We start from the raw sequence: 18,546 nt of genomic DNA, 5'->3' as shown, positions 1-18,546 counted from the left end.
TCACTGCAACGACTATCTGGTGGACAAACGACTACGTATCGCCAATACTGGAAATGCAGCCATGATGATGATGATGAATATTTGGTTTTCCTTTAATCCTACTGAATTTGTAATTATGTATCGGCCGTTCTAATTGCCGATACCGATAGTATGTGCGTGCCTGTGTGTGTGTGTGCGTGTGTATATGTGTGCACCGCCATCTACAGGCCAATGAGTGTACAGTCACTAAATGTACACATAACTTTTTTTAGACCCCCCCATGGATGAAATTCTACGAAACTTGGCATACCCCCAGAGTGGCCCCCGGGGACCAAACAAAATTTTTCCGTAAAAGTCTAGTGGGGCTACATACCCACCAAATTTCATGTGCCCCGGTGTTTCAGTGTCCCAGGTATCGTTGACCAAAAAGTCAGGAAGTAGATGACGGGGGGGGGAAAAAAAAAAAAAACAATCCCTATATGACCGCCAACAAGCGGCGGTCAATGAGATAGATACTGATACTGATACTTTGCAGAGCAAATTCAAATGTGCTAACAAGTTAGTCTGGGCACACCAAGGCATGAATGCTCAGCTGCAAAGCAGGTATGAATAATCTTGTTTTGAAAATACCCTGAATTCAAAGTTGTGATCATTTATTTCCCTTTTTATTTTTTTTAATTTTTTTTTCATTTTCCTCAGAGTTAAAGCGTTTAATTCTCACCCTTCTGATACATATAATTACAATCACAGGCTATAATATATTATACAAAGTTTGTTAGTGGATATAACCACAATCACATCACAGGCTTTATCACCCAGAGAGAAGAAATACTCTTTTCTGATTGGCTGGTGGGGTGGCTATTAATTTCGAATAACAACACACAGTTCCATATCAATGCTTATGAATGGTAACTATAACAACCATTGTAGGACGACGGTCGCAGGCTGCGCAACAATAGAATAAACTGTAAACAAGCTAACTGTCCATGCTATCGCTGTTTTATGGGGCCAACGAAAGTTGTACAACAAGCTGAACTAGTGAGCTTCTTTTTAAATGGAACCGCGTGTTTCCTTTGCTTTACAGTGGCAACCGGGTGATAAGCGGGATAACGGCCTTGGAGGTGTGTCCAGTTATATGGAATAATTACGTTTTTTGCCCCTCGCCCTCGTCCATTAATTCCGTATAACAGGACACCTCGGTGGCTGTTATCCCTTACATAACATATACAAGGTATAAAATACAACACGATAGCATTATATTCTCTTTGGGTTGTTGCCCAAAATATGCACTAAATATCCAGCAATGTCTTCAATGGCTAAAGTGAATGTATCTGGATTACTTTTAGATCATCGATACCAGTCACTTTACTTTAGATATGGAGCCCTTAGCTTCCGGGGGCAGAGGATGACCACTTCCAGGGGGTGAAGACATCCAGAGGGTGAAGACATCCTTGTGGTCTCTGGACTCTATTTCATCCCCAAGTGCATGATGGTGCGATATGGACCCGGTCCTCCCCACAGACCCCTGAGAAGCAAACAACAGATTCTACTTCAGATGGAGCTTCATGAGTAAGTAAACAACAGATTCTACATCAGCTGATGAAGCCTCCACTAGGAGGGAAATAAGAGATTTCTATCTATGCCCCACAATGATACAGCACATGATGTACACCTACCCAACAGAGAAAAGAGCAGAATCCTTACACAGCAGATCATAACCATTTAATAGCTGATACATGTTCATTGTGTAGTGATTGAAGTAAAATTGTGAATTTCTACACTGAATTTTCTCTCTGTCACACTCAATCCAATTTTGATAATTTTTCTCCTCCAGAGTGTTTAGTGCATTTTGATGAAGATGTTTGTCCTCCGGCCCCGTGTTGCTGTGAAGGCCGTGGTCTGTGTACTCACTTGAGCAGGCCGTGCCAGTAGAGGTGGGGCATGAGGTCAGCCTTCATGTAGTACATGGTCCTCCTCTCCTTGCTCTGGTCCAGAGGGAACGTCTCCAGAGGTTGGAAGGAGTAGTCAAACTCAGCCAGGATGACCGTGTTATAGCTGGTCACCAGAGGACAGGAGGTGTAGCCATTGTACTACAAACACAACAGAGCAGGGAGATAGATGACTAATCAAATTCTGATCATTTAAATAATAAATAGAACCAACAGATATTGGGCCCCACTTAATAATAGGTAGAGAGCAAAGTCACTTAATGAGTAAAGTGTCTTGTGTGTAAACTAAAGCTATCGTGTGCATTGAGTAAAGTGTCTTGTGTGTAAACTAAAGCTATCGTGTGCATTGAGTAAAGTGTCTTGTGTGTAAACTAAAGCCATCATGTGCATTGAGTAAAGTGTCTTGTGTGTATACTAATGCTATCGTGTGGCATGTAGGAGCATTGAGCTGACCCACCGATCTTTGAGCTTGGGATCTTGCTCATCTTAGTAAATTAGCAACTAGATTTTCTTCATTATTAAGTTAGCTTTAGTAAGATTTTGTACTTAGTTAAGACAGTAGACTTTGCACTTTGCCTGCTATTTAAATTAGACTAGCTATTTAAACAAAGCACTTTACAGAATACAGAACCAGAACCCCTAGAGCAAGCACAAGGTGACAGTGGCAAGAAAAACAGGCTTTTTAGAAACATTTTGTTTTGACTAAAAAGAAAAACATTTTGTACCTTAGAAACAAACATTGAACACTACCTTGTCCTGTTGAGGGAAACGGCACATTATCTTTTGGATGTAATCGAACACCTCACCTTCTTATCAGGCTTGTTTTTCTTCATTATTTTGTTGATTGTCCGGTCAAGCACGCCCGACTGTGCAGCTGTAAAACAGGTCAAACGCCTCAAGAGCCTGATAGCAGATCTCACAGTTCACAGCTCAAGAGTCTGAAAGCAGATCTCACAGTCTGTTCCCAGCTCACCTCACTGGCAGTACTGCTACACAGTGACTATAGGGGAGACACACAGCACTGCCTGGGAAATATCACAATGAGGTGTCAGTCTTATCACAAAGAGATGACAATACGTTCAACAGACAACTCATCAACATACTGTGTGTGTAAAAACAAAAGACTAGCTATTTAAACAAAAAGCACTTTACAGAATACAGAACCAGAACCCCTAGAGCAAGCACAAGGTGACAGTGGCAAGAAAAACAGGCTTTTTAGAAACATTTTGTTTTGACTAAAAAAGAAAACATTTTGTACCTTAGAAACAAACATTGAACACCTGAACACTACCTTGTCCTGTTGAGGGAAACGGCACATTATCTTTTGATGTAATCGAACACCTCACCTTCTTATCAGGCTTGTTTTTCTTCATTATTTTGTTGATTGTCCGGTCAAGCACGCCCTCGACTGTGCAGCTGTAAAACAGGTCAAACGCCTCAAGAGCCTGATAGCAGATCTCACAGTTCACAGCTCAAGAGTCTGAAAGCAGATCTCACAGTCTGTTCCCCAGCTCACCTCACTGGCAGTACTGCTACACAGTGACTATAGGGGAGACACACAGCACTGCCTGGGGTGTGTGTAAAACAAAAGGCCCAAGTGCTCTTGAGCCTCACTAAATGTTAATAAGTTCATTTCAGTCCCACTGTTTGAATATCTTATCTTGCCACTGGTAGTGTTTGTAAACCTGGTTGCACAGGGAGGAAGTGGTGAGTCCCTCTCAACGGAATGTAATTAGTCATGTTTCCTTATGATTGTTGCACATATCCCTCTGCCTCTATAAACTGGAAAACAACACCTATCTGACCATTACGATGAACTGATCATGGAGAAAATATGGCCCTTCTAATTTATTTGTAATTTTATTTATACAAATAGTGTTGTGCATGTTGCTGACCGGCTGCAATAGCATTGTGTGTGCAAGGGTGTGTTGCTGACCGGCTGCAATAGTGGTGTGTGTGCAAGGGTGTGTTGCTGACCGGCTGCAATAGCGTTGTGTGTGCAAGGGTGTGTTGCTGACCGGCTAAATAGCGTTGTGTGTGCAAGGGTGTGTTGCTGACCGGCTGCAATAGCGTTGTGTGTGCAAGGGTGTGTTGCTGACCGGCTGCAATAGTGTTGTGTGTGTTTCCAACCGGCTGCAATAGCATTGTGTGTGTTGCTGATCGTGGCCATAGACCTCTGAAGTTCGCCTTCAAAAAAGAACCAAAACGGCCATCTTTGCCCATATAAGGAGATCCGATTGTTAATTGAAGCTAGCTACCTATGGCAAGTTGCATTGCAAGTTAGCTCTGGGGTAGCTCTGGAGTTAGCTCTGGGGTTTAACAGGTGCGATAATTCAAAATCCCCATGTTATTTTCCTATAGGAAAAATCACCAGATACCGGATGTCAAAGATGGCAGCTTTTTTGAAGGCGAACTTCAGAGGTCTATAGCGTTGTGTGTGTTGCTGACCGGCTGCAATAGCATTGTGTGTGTTGCTGACCGGCTGCAGTGTTGTTCACACAGAACAGGCCCCTATGTAAGGAGATACAGGGTTTGCCGAACTAATAGACAGCAAGCCCACCTGTGGTAAGTGTACAAGTGTGACTTAACATGGACTGTTAACACTCAACATGTTCTGAAGAAGTCCAGACAACGACTCTACTTCCTTCGTCAGCTAAGGAAATTCAAAGTTTCTACATCCATCATGAAGGCCTTCTACACTTCAGCGGTTGAGAGTGTTGTAACTGGTAGCATCATCACCTGGTATGGGAATTCCACAGTTAGAGATTGTAGTACTCTGCAGAGAGTAGTGCGCTCAGCTGAACGTACTATAAGAACTCAACTCCCTGCTCTACAAGATATCTATTCCAGAAGAGTACTCCTAAGAGCCCAAAAGATTCTGAAGGACTCTTCTCATCCTAACAATGGATTATTCCTACCGCTGAAATCAAGAAGACCTATGTAGTCACAAAGCCAGAACTGAGAGACTCAGGAGAAGTTTTATCCCCAGGCCATCCGAACTCTGAACTCACACTATACTGACTTTGCACACATTCACTCCTCAGCACTCATGACCCCACACACACACACACCTACAAGACTTAGCACTTTTACATCCCTCTCCCTATGCTACAGACCTTTTATTCATTTTCTTATTTCATCACATGTCAAAACACACACACACACACACACACACATCTGACTTTCTCCAACTTTTGCACATCTCCATAGAACTTTTTATTTATTATTTTTGATTTCTCCTCCATCTACCCATGTCCTTGATTGCCTAGCCTTTCTGCCCCCCCCCCCACCCCACCCACATCCCCAACACACACACACACTTACATCATCACTGTCATCACCTCACATACATACAGCACACTGCTTGCTACAGTAAGCCTCCTCTACATACTTGCTGCACACTGCCCCCCCTCCCTACATACACAGCACATTGTCTTCAGGATCTTCTCCAACACACATCCTCTACATACTTACAGCACACTGCCCCCACCTACACACTACACACACACACACAGTCACTGCTCCACTCCCCTCCCGTCCACACACACACACATCTTCACCGTCATCACTCACATACATACAGTACTCTGCTTGCAATAGTAAGTCCCTTTACCATACTTGCAGTACACCTCCCCCCTCTCCCCTACATACACAGCACATTATTTTATCAGGAAGCTTCTCCAACACACATCCCCAACATACTTACAGCACACTGCTGCCCCCCCCCCCCCCCCAATACACAGCACATTGTCTCATGAGGAAGCTTCTCCAACACATATATTGCACACTGCCCTCTCCCCACATACACAGCACACTATCCCATCTCCCCTGTCACCCCCCCCCAACACACACACCAAGACCCCTGGCAGTTGGGTTAGGCCCTTGAGCCGTGGATCTGCTCAAGGTTTCTTCCTTGGTAAGGGAGTTTTTCCTTGCCCCTGTTGCTCTTGGGTGCTCCTTGTTGGTACCCCCATCCCAATCCTCCCCCACCTTTCTTATGCAGCCCTTGCCACTTAATCTACTAAACCCCTCTTCTACTGCACTTTTTTACACCCCCATAAATGCACAAATAGGCTGACACCAGACATAATTTCACTGCATTTCTTACTTCCAGTAACTATATGCATGTGACAATAAACTTCCTTGTATCCTTGTGTACTTGTGTAAGCACTAATCACACTGGCCCTGCCGTAGAGGTTTGTAGCCTGCTCCGGGGGCACTCACCCACAGCAGCAGCCGTCCTGGCGGTGGGCAGGTTGGTGCAGTCTCCGATGCCAAACACGTTGGGGTAGACATTGTGCTGAAGCGTCTCCTTGTTGAGGTTGAGCCAGCCGGCCTCGTCGGCCAGTGGAGATCCCTTCAAGACATTAGGGGGGCCCATTGGGGGGGTCACATGCAGCATCTCATACTGGGGACACAACCAGGAGCACACAGCCATTACAGCCAGAGGTAATTACAGCCAGAGGTCACTATAGGCAGAGGTCACTAAAGGAGGTTTAATACAGGAACACACAGCTAAAGCTAGAAGTCATTACAGTCTTTGTTATGGGGTTTGATAATTCAAGGCAAATTCCTGTTCACAAACAACACTTAAAGATAGAAAAACTTCCTTTCACATCATAATGGTGAGAGAAGTAATTACCTCAAACACTTTAGTCTCTCCAGGTTTGTCCAGGTTCTCAAACACAGCTTCCCGCTTGTCTGCCCTGACTTCGATGAGGTTCTGTCGGAGATTTACATTCAGGTCTCGAGACTTGACAACCTCCCACAGAGAGTCTGCGTATTTCTTGACCACAAACAAAACGGGTAGAGACGTGTTGTATATGATGTTTGCATTTGACCTCTTGCCAGTCTGAAAGAGAAACACCCTAAAAATATCAATATATTATTCGATAATAATCACTATGAGAAATCAAAATGAACAAAACACATGTAAAAGTTGTGATCAACATTTTCCCCCTTCATTGCATTTTCACGCTCTTTTTCCCTTCGATAAGATTCCACATCACATTATGCACTTTGCACGGTCAATTTCAAACATAGTTGTCACAACCTTTCTCAAGAATGCATCAGACAGGTACATGATTTTCTGCGGAGCTCCAGGACACTTTATCGGTGTGTTGGGGAAGGTGAAGATAGCGTTTCCCTCCTTGAAGTCTTGCAGGGCTTTCCAGGTCTTCTGCACGGTCTTCACTGAGTAGTTGGAGCCAATCTTGGGGTGTTCAAACCCCTCTGGAAGACCTTTAATCTACGGAATTCGACATAATGATAATTCAATGCTAATAGCAAAGTCTGATATTTCTGATGTTTGAACTTCCAACCCAATAGGCAGGGGTGAGCTTCCTCTCTGGTGTGTTTTGTTTGGACAAAAGCGTCTGCTAATAAATTTCAATAGAAACATAAACATAAACAAAAGCGACTTCCTGTGCAATCACTGACTGCACCTTTAAATTCATTATGTCTGTTTTTAAAAAGCATACAACTCTCAAGAAATATACCTTTAATATATCTGATTCCCAAATTGGTGCATGTAATGAAGTAATAAACATATCGTCTGGTCTAAAATGACTTCAATCACAGAACATGTCTCTGAGACGTGTGTGTTGCGAGTGTCGGGTGCTTCCTGTGTTGCTTAGGAGCATTACCTTCTCATAGTGGAGCTGGAGGCCGAGGGCCACAATGAGATACTCATAGGAAATCTGCAACGGTTAAGAAACAGCCGTCAGCATCTCAGACACCTTTATCCCACATTACACATTACATTACAGACATTAAATTACTAGACATCAGTGGTTTGGCTTCTCTGACAATAGACAACATGGTTGGCAGGAAACAAACAGAATAAAATAAAAGAATATGAGACACCAAAGTAAAGTATTTGTGATCATTATCTAACTTTGTTCAACTATGACCTACCTCTTTCCCGCAGTCTGTGCGAACAGAGTTGTTGTCTGGGTTAACCTCCATCACTCTGGATTTGACCCACTTCACCCCAGAGGGGATGACGCTAGACGTTGGCCGACCAGACGACTCCACGCTCTTAGCTCCAGCACCCACCAGTGTCCATATGGGCTGGTAGTAATGTATCTACAAACATTCAAATTTCAGGGATTTCTGCGTGAACACATGCAGGGCTCGAAATTAACGATGTCCCGACGTCCCGGGGACCATAAAAAATGTTTGGACATAATAGAATGATTATGGGACAGTAGAAAAAATGGCAAAGCAAATTTCAAAATAGGTCATTTTTTCCTAAACTGTTCACATGGGAATCTAAACGTATCTTTCTCATCTGAATAAAATTATACAAAATTTGACCTGGTGTAACGAGCAGCTGGCAAAAGCAGCGTTAGCCAGCTGATCTGTAAAGAAGTTCTTCCAGTAGCAGCAACTGGAATCCATGCATTTCCACTGAATTATTTTTGGAATCTGATCCCTTATCATACCTGTTCATTCTTACTCGTTGCTTGACTTATCGTGACTAAATTCAAGATGGCTGCAAACGCTAAACTTTGTGAAGATACTGTCTGTATAAATCGTCTTGTAAGTAAACTACCAGTGCTTTTTCAAAGTTCTCAATGTCTCGTTTTAAATGTCAGGGCCCTCGGAAGTCTACCAATGAAGTGTGGAGATACATTGAGCCTCGTAAATGGGTGTAAAACAGTGATTTATTTGCATGGCTAGCCCGATGCCGAAGCACCACTATTGAAAAAGCTGTTGGTAGCATCGGCTAACTAGCGCCAGATTTTGGAGTGCAGGGGACAAGCCGAGATGGGCTATGAGACATACGTTCACACTCGGTATCATGTTTCAATACACTTTAGGTCAATATCACACCGGAATTCTCCTTTAAGTCTGGGACAGTGCCAAGTAGAATGCGGGACAGCTGCGGGACACTGAGAAAAAAAGTTAATTTCGAGCCCTGAACACATGCCCTCTATTCGTATGTTACGAGAAAACACGACCATGTGATACAACATAGGCCTACAATCATATTTACATATTATTCAAAGACAGGACACATAAGTAGGCCTAATATGACTGTGTAAAGACGACCAATGCAATATACAAATAAATGTGCATCGAATTTGATGTCTGGGTCGTTTTAGGATGTGGGGCAGGTCAGAATATGCAGTTTTGAGGACAACAGTTGGTGAGGATACTGTGTCAGCTCCAAAATTACAAGGTGTGAGATTGATTAGGACAGTGGTCCCCAAACTTTTTCTTCTGAGGGCCAGCTTACTATGCCTGGCTCTAAGAGAGGGCCAGAGACTCGGAGTATATCAGTAACCATAAATAGCTTAGTGCTGTGAACAACAGCAGTCTACCTTAGTTGAATATTCCATTACATTTAATCTATAGGCTATTGCAATTTAATACCATTGTTAGCTGTGTTTATATTGCCATCATGCCATATCAGTGTAAAACGAAACTCAAATTAAATAATACTAATAAAAAGGCTTTTGCATTCCCAAAGTATATACCCACAAGTATATTTTATTAAAAATGTGTTAACTCTGAAAATGTAAAGTTCTCAAACTATGAGAATTTTATGAAGCGCTGAAGTGGTCTGAAATGACCACCATTCTAACTTTCACTCACCTGAACTTGTGACCTCTTTGTAGGCCTATGAACATTTGAACGAGTGAATACAAAATAGAAATAATTATCCCAGAAAGTCCCAGAAATATGACTTGAATAGAAGTTAGTTAGTTATTAACAATTAATTGATAAACTTTTACAATACTTTGAGCACTGATGCAGTCAGCATAGGCCTCTTACATTGTTTGCAGGAAGGCCTACATTTCATTCCGTTTTTGATGGCAAACGCGAAACAGCGCCAAAATAACCACCAGTGGGCAAAAAGAGTATTACATGTGTACTGTTAAGACTCGCCATAGAGAATGAACAGGGGAAATTGCGGAGGTTATTAACGTTTTTCATGTGACGTATTCTAGGTTCTATAGCTTTGTTTACATCCAGCTGGTAGGCAAGGGACAAGTTGAACCCATTGAACATCGTTGTCTGCAGCTGCCTCTCAGTAGGCTACATCTCTGTATTTCAGCAATGTCAACATTTCAGGCATCAATAAAGGTGATGATGAAACGTTATCCCATTGTTCAATATTTGATAGCCTGTCACAGGAACGTTGTTTCGCTAAAATCGCCCTGATTTGGTGCATTGATCTGTATCGATAACGTTATGGGAGAACCTGCATGTAGCTTAATGGTAGCCTAACTTTTTTTCTCTGTTCAAAACTCGGTTTACACAAAGACGATAGCCTTTCTTAGAAGCTGTGAAATTTGACCAGAAAGGAACATGTCTTCCTTCTGAAAGCTGACACAAAATCAAACAATATTTGATAATTTAACTTCAACTGAACAGCGACAGGTTTTGGTAGGCAGACTACCAAATGTTAGGTTATGTTATAGCCAGCGTCAGTCAGCATCATGTAACATTAATGGCGTTAGTCATGAATCCTGTAACATATTATATCATATAACAGCGATGGCTTATTCGAAGACGATCTGCATGGATATATAACCACCCAGAAAAACTCAGAATGTGAGTGATAAAGTTCATTAACCCTTAAAGGAGTACCGTCACACCGGTGTGACGGGAATGTTGGGAAATGAACGTTCTAAAGAATATCTGGGTTCATTGAATTCAACATAGAATTTTAGAACCTTCAATTGTTATGAACTTAGAACGTTCAAAAACCTACACCTTTAAGGGTTAATTGTATGAAACTTTTTATTAGTTAGGCTGTTATGCTAGCTCAGCCTTTAAATATGTTGTTATTTTGGTCATGTGGACTTGATTAAACGGGTAAAGATAATTCATAAACTGCTTATTTCTTACATGACTGAAGCAGTAGCCTAGGTTCAACAGTGGTGCTTGAGGTTGCTGTGTTAAGTTGTTGTGTGTGATAAGCTAAACAATTAGGATCAAATCAGTTTATTTTTGACATATGGGAGTTAGCCTCTGTAGACCTGTGACCTGTAACGTTAGCCTATAGCACATAAGCCTATTCTGTTTTCATTTATTAGCATTTGTTGTGATTATATAATCAAATGACATGATAACTTGAAATAGAAGGACAGAAGATAGGTGATTGATGTCCACAAGCCACAATTTCACGAGACAAATTAGAACAAACTGTTCGGTAAAAATAATCTTGCCATGTTTAAAATGCTGCACTTTTTCCCTTCATAGCCTATCTCTGGCAATTCATTTTTTGGATTACTGTAGATTTGTATTTTAGCCTCGTCTTAGAGACAGTAGGCTACACCATTAGGCTATCTTGAGAATAAAAGACTTCACAGCTGCTAATGATCATCCCCCACAACCACGAGGATAGGTAGGCTAAACGGTCGTTCGTAGCCCTTTTGCTTCTTATTGTAAAACCAATTGTTAGGGTCTACACAAGTGGTCGGCATCCCAGTCAATATTTCAATTTTGAAGCTATTTGTAACTATGTGTAGCCTATGCAACCCGACTGTTGTAGGCTTGCCTACCACTCTCTGCAGTGCCTTGCCTACCACTGTAGTTGTAAACAAACGGTCACATGACATTATGACGTAGGTGCAAAACCTTAAGAGTTTGACGATGTCGTACTCCCGTGCGGGCCGGTTGCTATATACCACGGACATGTTTTGGGGGGCCACCCAAAATTAGGTGGCGGGCCGTAGTTTGGCCACTGGATTAGGATACCTCACTTGGCTCCACTATGGCAACATTCTCGGCTCCAACTTTCCGCTTCATGCGGGCGCCCATTGTGATGCCTCCACTCCCTCCCCCCAGCACCAGAACCTTCACATGCTCCTTGGACTCTGTTCGGTGGGTGGTGTGGAAGCACTGGTAGCTCGTCCTCTGGCAAGTCCGCCTCCAGGACATTTGTGCGCGCAGAGCAGACGCTGTCATGACTGCTGAGGGGGAAAGGTTGTGTGCTAGAATCATACTTCAGACTTAATGCAGTGTGAGAGACACCTAGACAGCATTTACAAAAATGTAGCCTAGAGCACGGATTCCCAAACTGTGGTACGCGAGCTGCTTCTAGGGGGTAGGCTACGCGAGATGAAAAGGGCTATGGCGGACAGGTGTAAAATTAACATTTTAAATCTTTTGTAATTCATTCATGAATAAATACATAATTTCGATTCAGGTCATAATGATATGGAAACATGAAATTAAAGGATATCATTTATAAACTCTGTATGTGTTTATCAAAAAAGGGCAGCTTATTAAACATGACGCCTGGAATAGCTAATAGAATGCGTTACTTTTGAATGCGTTGGATGGTCCGTGGTCGGTGGGGGGAAACTTTCGCGGATATAACAGGTTTTTGAAAACAACAAAAACAGAAAGGAGGAAGGAGCAAAGCTAGGAGTTATTTCAGATAGGCAAGAAAGGTAACATTAAGATAGGCTTTACATTTAACAAACTAAAGGTAGCCTAAGTTTAGCCTTTCTAGGCTGTATAGCCTGTTGTCCAAACGAATACATCCTTGTCAGGAGTTGTTGTAGGCCTATTATAAGATATTGTATGTGGATGTAGTTAGGCTACTATGCAGGCTACTTTTTATAACTGACCAAATGCACGCACCTAAAACCGGGAAACGGACAAATATTGTCAACGCGGGGGGAGGGGGGAGCTTACCCTAGAGTTACCCTTTTTATGACTTAAGCTAACAGCGAAGCTAATACGCCCTCTGTGATAATGAAAAGGCACAATCCGTAGGCCTACAATGGTTTATGCTCAGATCAAACGTGTCGTAGGCTAGCCTCCTTGACTTGTGCTATGGGCCAACAAATTAACTTGGGTGGTCCTGGTCCGCGCCCTAGGCTACAAACAAATAGGCCTACGGTTATAGCGAGCCCTTTTTATGTGATATTTTTAAAACCTCACTTTAAATCGATGCCCCGATTGCCTACCTTGTCGTTTGTCTAGTTCATTCAGCGTAGGCTTGGTTTTCCGACTCTTGTTCACTTGTAATATGCAGGTTGAGCAACAGTGCAGATGAGGTGAACAACTTCAATGTCAACATTTCACTCCCATATACTGTAGCAGAGACTTTGCCACGTGTTACGGATCTCGATGGGATGCATACCATTATAGACAGTAAATGTTAACTAAGGATAAACAATTAGCACGTCATCACGAGCAGGTAGTTTTACCTTATTTACTGCAGATGTAACTCCGATTCAAGAAATGGTGACATAATCACACTAACTTTGCGTTGAGCCAATTTAACCTATTCTGTGCAGTGAAAAAATATGGGTTGGTACTAAAATGTCCGCTTAATTTGACAGTCCGAAACAACAGACAACATGAACCTTTGCAAAAAAAAAAAAAACGTGCTATTTTTGGACTCGAACAGCGGTCCTCCACTGACATAGGCTACGAGATAGAGGCTGACGCGCTAACCAACACGCTACCTAACACTTGCAATATAACTAGACAATAAGATTTCTTCGGCAACGTTGCCATGTTAATTTAGGATAGAAGCCTTTTCACAGAGATACATTTTCGAACGTTTTCCACAAACACAACAACGCATTGCATTCTCTTGATGGCTGTAAGCTAACTCTTCTAAAGACGAAATCAAGTGCCGGAAAAATGGCCTCGCTGTAGGCTATGGGTCTAAAATCGCCCCACATTTAAATCGCCAGCAGCCAGTGGGTATTGCTATAATCTGTTGCATGCACTTTGAAAGAAGCTTGAGATGGCGCTCCTGATATCGCGCCTGCCTATTATGTAGGCCTATGAGTTTTGTGTGTCATGGGATCAAACCCAGCTGACACTGTTCATATTTTTTCAGTACAGCTGTTTAATATTGTAATTTAAACTCTTCCTTAACAACATGCTCTAATGCAGCCAAGTCTATGTAGGCCTACCGAAGCGAGCTATATCTCTCCACCTCTCCAAAGTTAGCATGAGCTGCAGGCTGCACTCTCAACATGAACTTAGATCAGTGGTCCCCAAACTACGGCCCGCCACCTCATTTTGGGTGGCCCTCCAAAACATGTCCGTGGTATATAGCAACCGGCCCGCACGGGAGTACGACATCGTCAAACTATAACCTCCGCAATTTCCCCCATTCATTCTCTATGGCGAGTCTTAACAGTACACATGTAATACTCTTTTTGTCCACTGGTGGTTATTTTGGCGCTGTTTCGCGTTTGCCATCAAAAACGGAATGAAATGTAGGCCTTCCTGCAAACAATGTAAGGGGCCTATGCTGACTGCGTCAGTGCTCAAAGTATTGTAAAAGTGTATCAATTAATTGTTAATAACTAACTAACTTCTATTCAAGTCATATTTCTGGGACTTTCTGGGATAATTATTTCTATTTTGTATTCACTCGTTCAAATGTTCATAGGCCTACAAAGAGGTCACAAGTTCAGGTGAGTGAAAGTTAGAATGGTGGTCATTTCAGACCACTTCAGCTTCATAAAATTCTCATAGTTTGAGAACTTTTACATTTTCAGAGTTCAGAGTTCACACATTTTTTAATAAAATATACTTGTTTTGGGAATGCAAAAGCCTTTTATTAGTATTATTTAATTTGAGTTACGTTTACACTGATATGGCATGATGGCAATATAAACACAGCTAACAATGGTATTAAATTGCAATAGCCTATAGATTAAATGTAATGGAATATTCAACTAAGGTAGACTGCTGTTGTTCACAGCACTAAGCTATTTATGGTTACTGATATACTCCGAGTCTCTGGCCCTCTCTTAGAGCCAGGCATAGTAAGCTGGCCCTCGGAAGAAAAAGTTTGGGGACCACTGACTTAGATCTTATATTATACTTATACTTATATACTCTTTTGATCCCGTGAGGGAAATTTGGTCTCTGCATTTATCCCAATCCGTGAATTGAAACACACACAGCACACACACAAGGCCTTTTCACACAGAGATCCCGCTAAATTTGTGGGAAGAGGAGACGTCTTTTTGCCGTCTTTTTGTGTCTGAAAGCGAGATGAAAATTTGCCGGCCTGCTGATCTGTTCACATGATGCGCCATTTTAGGGAGCCAGGAGGCAGGATCAGCTATAGTAAATTAAATTGTGACGTGCAACAGGGGGCGTGTAGAGTGATAGTCGTACTTACTTAGCGTTCATGGGCTTCGGAAAAACCTTTCTCCGAGTGAAAACATCATCATTCCGCATCATTCACGTCACGTAATGTGTGTCAGAGGTCGGAAACTGGGGAGTCAACTCTAGCAGGCATTGAATGACTGGAGACTTTGTGAATTTATAGATTGACATTATGTGGTGTCTCTGTTATTGCTGCTTTTGATCAGATTGATTTGCAATCTCCTGTGGTGGGCTGGACATAGCATCGAAATGCCCACCCAGATTCCCCTTTCCACCTTGACCCATTCACACTGGTGCCAGAACGAAAAAACTCGGCAAAATGTCTTGTAAATTTGGCGAGACACTTTGTCCCACCGTTTCGGCTCGGTCTATGTGAAAGGGACAGTCGTTCTGCGATTCTGGTACATAAAATCGCAGCGATTTCGCCAGTGTGAAAGGGCCTACAGTGAGGTGAAGCACACACTAATCCCGGCGCAGTGAGCTGCCTGCATCAACAGCAGCGCTCGGGGAGCAGTGAGGGGTTAGGTGCCTTGCTCAAGGGCACTTCAGTTGTTCAGCTGGTCAGGGTTCGAACCGGCAACCCTCTGGTTACAGGTCCGAAATGCTAACCAGTAGGCTACGGCTGCCCTACTGAGATCTGCAACTGGTTCCGCGGTCTTCAACTAATCGCAGAAATAAGGTTAGTTTTTGTAATTATTATGGACACCTCAACACCATATTCGCTTGATCCACTTCTGTTGCTCTGTTGTCTGTTGACACGGTTACCTCAAAATACACCGCTAGGGGCAATATTACAGTTTTTGCCTATTGCTCTTCTCTTTTCACACCTTTTGCAGAATTTGTCTCATTATGTCTAAACTCTACACACAGGCCAATAAGACATAGCACTTGGAGATAAACAACTCACATCTATGCCAGAATGAAACACTGCAATCAAAACTTAACAATCTTTTCTAAACAAAACCATACACAGCACCGCTTATGGATCCTGCCTTCTGTTCAGATCTGTTCACAAGTCCTGGTCGACATTGCAGATGATGTCCTCTCAGGCTAGGCAACGGGTAAAATATCACCTTCTGTGCCATATTCCCCTGGGGATCAATAAACAATCTATCTATCTATCTATCTATATGCACCCTTGAACTGACCCTATCATGTCTCTGCATTCCCCTTCCATTGCTTGCAAAAGAGCCATGCAGGGATGTGGTTGGTGGTCATATAATATTCACTGGCGCACTGAAAATAATTTAGTGTGTAATAGAGGGGTTTTTTTTCAACTGCTTACACACTAAATCTTTGCTTGTCACACCATTTTCTAAACATGTATTTCAAACACCATAACTCCACACTAAATCTGCAAAACCATACACGAATTCATGAATAGCCTACACGATATAGGCCTACCTCTATTAGATATACATTTTAAATCTGTTCCTAGGGGATTTCAGGCTGAAATGTCCAGAACCCAATGCAGATGAATTGGAAAAAGTTGACTTTTACGTAAAACTTGTGTTTTGTCCCCATTACCATTAGCTCAATGTTTTCTGTGCCGCCGGAAATCCCTTAGGAACGCACATGTTCATTTCTGCAGGGTCTATAGGCCTATGGATACATATACATATACTTTTTACCTGTTGGCTGTAAAATACTGAATTTCACAACAACAGCAAATTATTTGGGAAAAATCTATATTACTTACATGTTTACTGTGTATTTCAACTTCTCTCTGCATATGAACAAATGCATATGTAATATACACATAGGCTACATATTTATACCCAAACATGTTTACATTAAGACCATATTTGAACCAACACATTAGAAATCTGGAGGTTAGCCATCAGCTCTTTTTTATAATTCAGGTTTTCTGTTGTTTTGGTGACTAACCGCAGCCTGTCGTCTGAGACATATGGCAGTTGCAGACAGGTAGGGTTGTGGGTCACAACTTCACAAATACATTTGATCAGAAGAAGATTAAGCAAAACAAGAGAACATCTGAGGACAACTATAACAACTATAGGGTCAGTTGAAATTAAAGGGACACCAGGCAACGTTTTCGTGTTAATTAATCATCTTCGTAAGTTGGTATATGGTTAAATGACTCATTATAGGGCGAATGAAGACTCTCTCGCCCGCCCCTACTGCCTGTAAGAAGAATATCCCACTTGCAAGTTCGGTGTATCCTACCCGCCGACCAAAGCAGGATCAGTTTACATCCTGCATACAGCACAGAGGCAGGCTAACGAAACTCTAGCGATTGTTGCAAACGTGTGTATAATGGCAGAGCCAGTGAAGAAGCAGCGAAAACCCTTGACGGAAGATGCATAGAAAAGGAAAAAAGCTTCAGACCGAGCGAGGGGGAGTTTCGTAAAGAAAAAGCATCAAGCTTGCCTGGTGTCCCTTTAAGAGAATACAGCACCCTTCAGATGCTTACATTTCCATTATGACTTAGATGACCAAGTTATAGACAATAGAGATCATTGTAATCATTCTTTATAAAACACAACACAATACAATAGGCCTAGGCCTACAATAACAATGGTCAATGGAAATGGATTTCTCTTCATTTGATTCCTTTTGACCTGTTGGCCTTGACCTTTTAAACTATCTCTTAAATTGAAGGCTATTGTAAATATTAATGACATAGCCAGGGATGTAGGCTAAGTGACATTTTTGGTGAAACTGAGAGATATATATCACAGATATACAAATGAAAGCTCTTGATCAGCTCTTTATACTGTCAAAAGGACAACATTGTTTTAAAAGTAATTTTAGAGCAATTTTAGGCCCTCCTGTAAAGTGGTCACTTACAGTATGCCCCCTGGTCCTAAACCATCGATAGGTTATAAAATACAATTTATAATTTCTTCACAATGTAATGTAGAACGAATCTTAGGCATCCATGTTCATCCATCCAAATCCATTCATTGACGAATTTTGAGGGTTGGTAACGTGAACAACTAAGTAGGCCTAAATGACTCGTCTACCAGCTCATTAGAATATTCCTATGAATCCTGTTGCTACTCAGGAACCATTTACAGGACTGTTACAGGCAGATTTTGCTTCAGGGATAGTTGACAGAAATCTTGGAAGTTGGTTAGCTACATTATCTCGGTTATGAGGTAACACAACCCCATTTTCTTTCGAAATTTGATTCACAGTCAGCAGTTGCCTTCGCAACTGTGTGGGAGAGCGAGCGCAGGAGAGGAAGAGAGAGGGAGGTAGAGAGGGACAGAGAGCGAAAGAGAGAAAGAAAGAGGGGAGGCATATGAATTCCCTACAAGCATGGACCTGCATTAAGTCTTGTGCTTATAAGCGAGCAGCTCCGCCCTTTATTGTAGGATTGGTGTCTGTCTGCTATGAATGGAGCGTGATTTTGGTGAGTGATGGACGATTCCTCTTACTCATTTTTTTGTTTAAAAGCATCATTGTTGAGTTAGAAGTCGCCTACATAGGCCACGGAATCCGCTTTGTTGCCGAAGTGTTTCCGTTGCTCGTTCTGTAGCCC

At 42.2% G+C, this 18,546-nt stretch overlaps 1 protein-coding gene across 3 annotated transcripts; it reads right to left on the bottom strand.

The window, feature by feature from the left end:
* Positions 1-1,095: 1,095 nt before the first annotated feature.
* sqor (sulfide quinone oxidoreductase) lies at positions 1,096-13,298 on the bottom strand. Of its 3 annotated transcripts, none has more exons than XM_048256619.1 (10): positions 12,863-13,294; positions 11,643-11,857; positions 7,845-8,015; positions 7,574-7,627; positions 6,982-7,176; positions 6,571-6,714; positions 6,153-6,336; positions 2,735-2,802; positions 1,891-2,069; positions 1,096-1,504 (listed from the first exon to the last, which is right to left on the bottom strand). In XM_048256619.1, the coding sequence occupies exons 2-10, from the start codon at positions 11,850-11,852 to the stop codon at positions 1,447-1,449; spliced, it is 1,263 nt and encodes a 420-aa protein (XP_048112576.1). In that variant the 5' UTR covers positions 11,853-11,857; positions 12,863-13,294; the 3' UTR covers positions 1,096-1,446. The 3 variants fall into 3 exon arrangements, with proteins under 3 accessions (XP_048112576.1, XP_048112575.1, XP_048112577.1); XM_048256618.1 differs by having other exon boundaries at positions 1,099-1,504; positions 6,571-6,780; positions 12,863-13,288; XM_048256620.1 differs by lacking the exons at positions 1,096-1,504; positions 2,735-2,802 and adding an exon at positions 3,275-3,344 and having other exon boundaries at positions 1,942-2,069; positions 6,571-6,780; positions 12,863-13,298.
* Between the last annotated feature and the right edge of the window lie 5,248 nt (positions 13,299-18,546).

This window comes from Alosa alosa, chromosome 11, assembly GCF_017589495.1.
Source record: "Alosa alosa isolate M-15738 ecotype Scorff River chromosome 11, AALO_Geno_1.1, whole genome shotgun sequence".
Classification (NCBI taxonomy): Eukaryota; Metazoa; Chordata; class Actinopteri; order Clupeiformes; family Clupeidae; genus Alosa; species Alosa alosa.
Note: the sequence above shows the minus strand (reverse complement) of the source record. Positions and strands in the feature narration are given on the sequence as shown.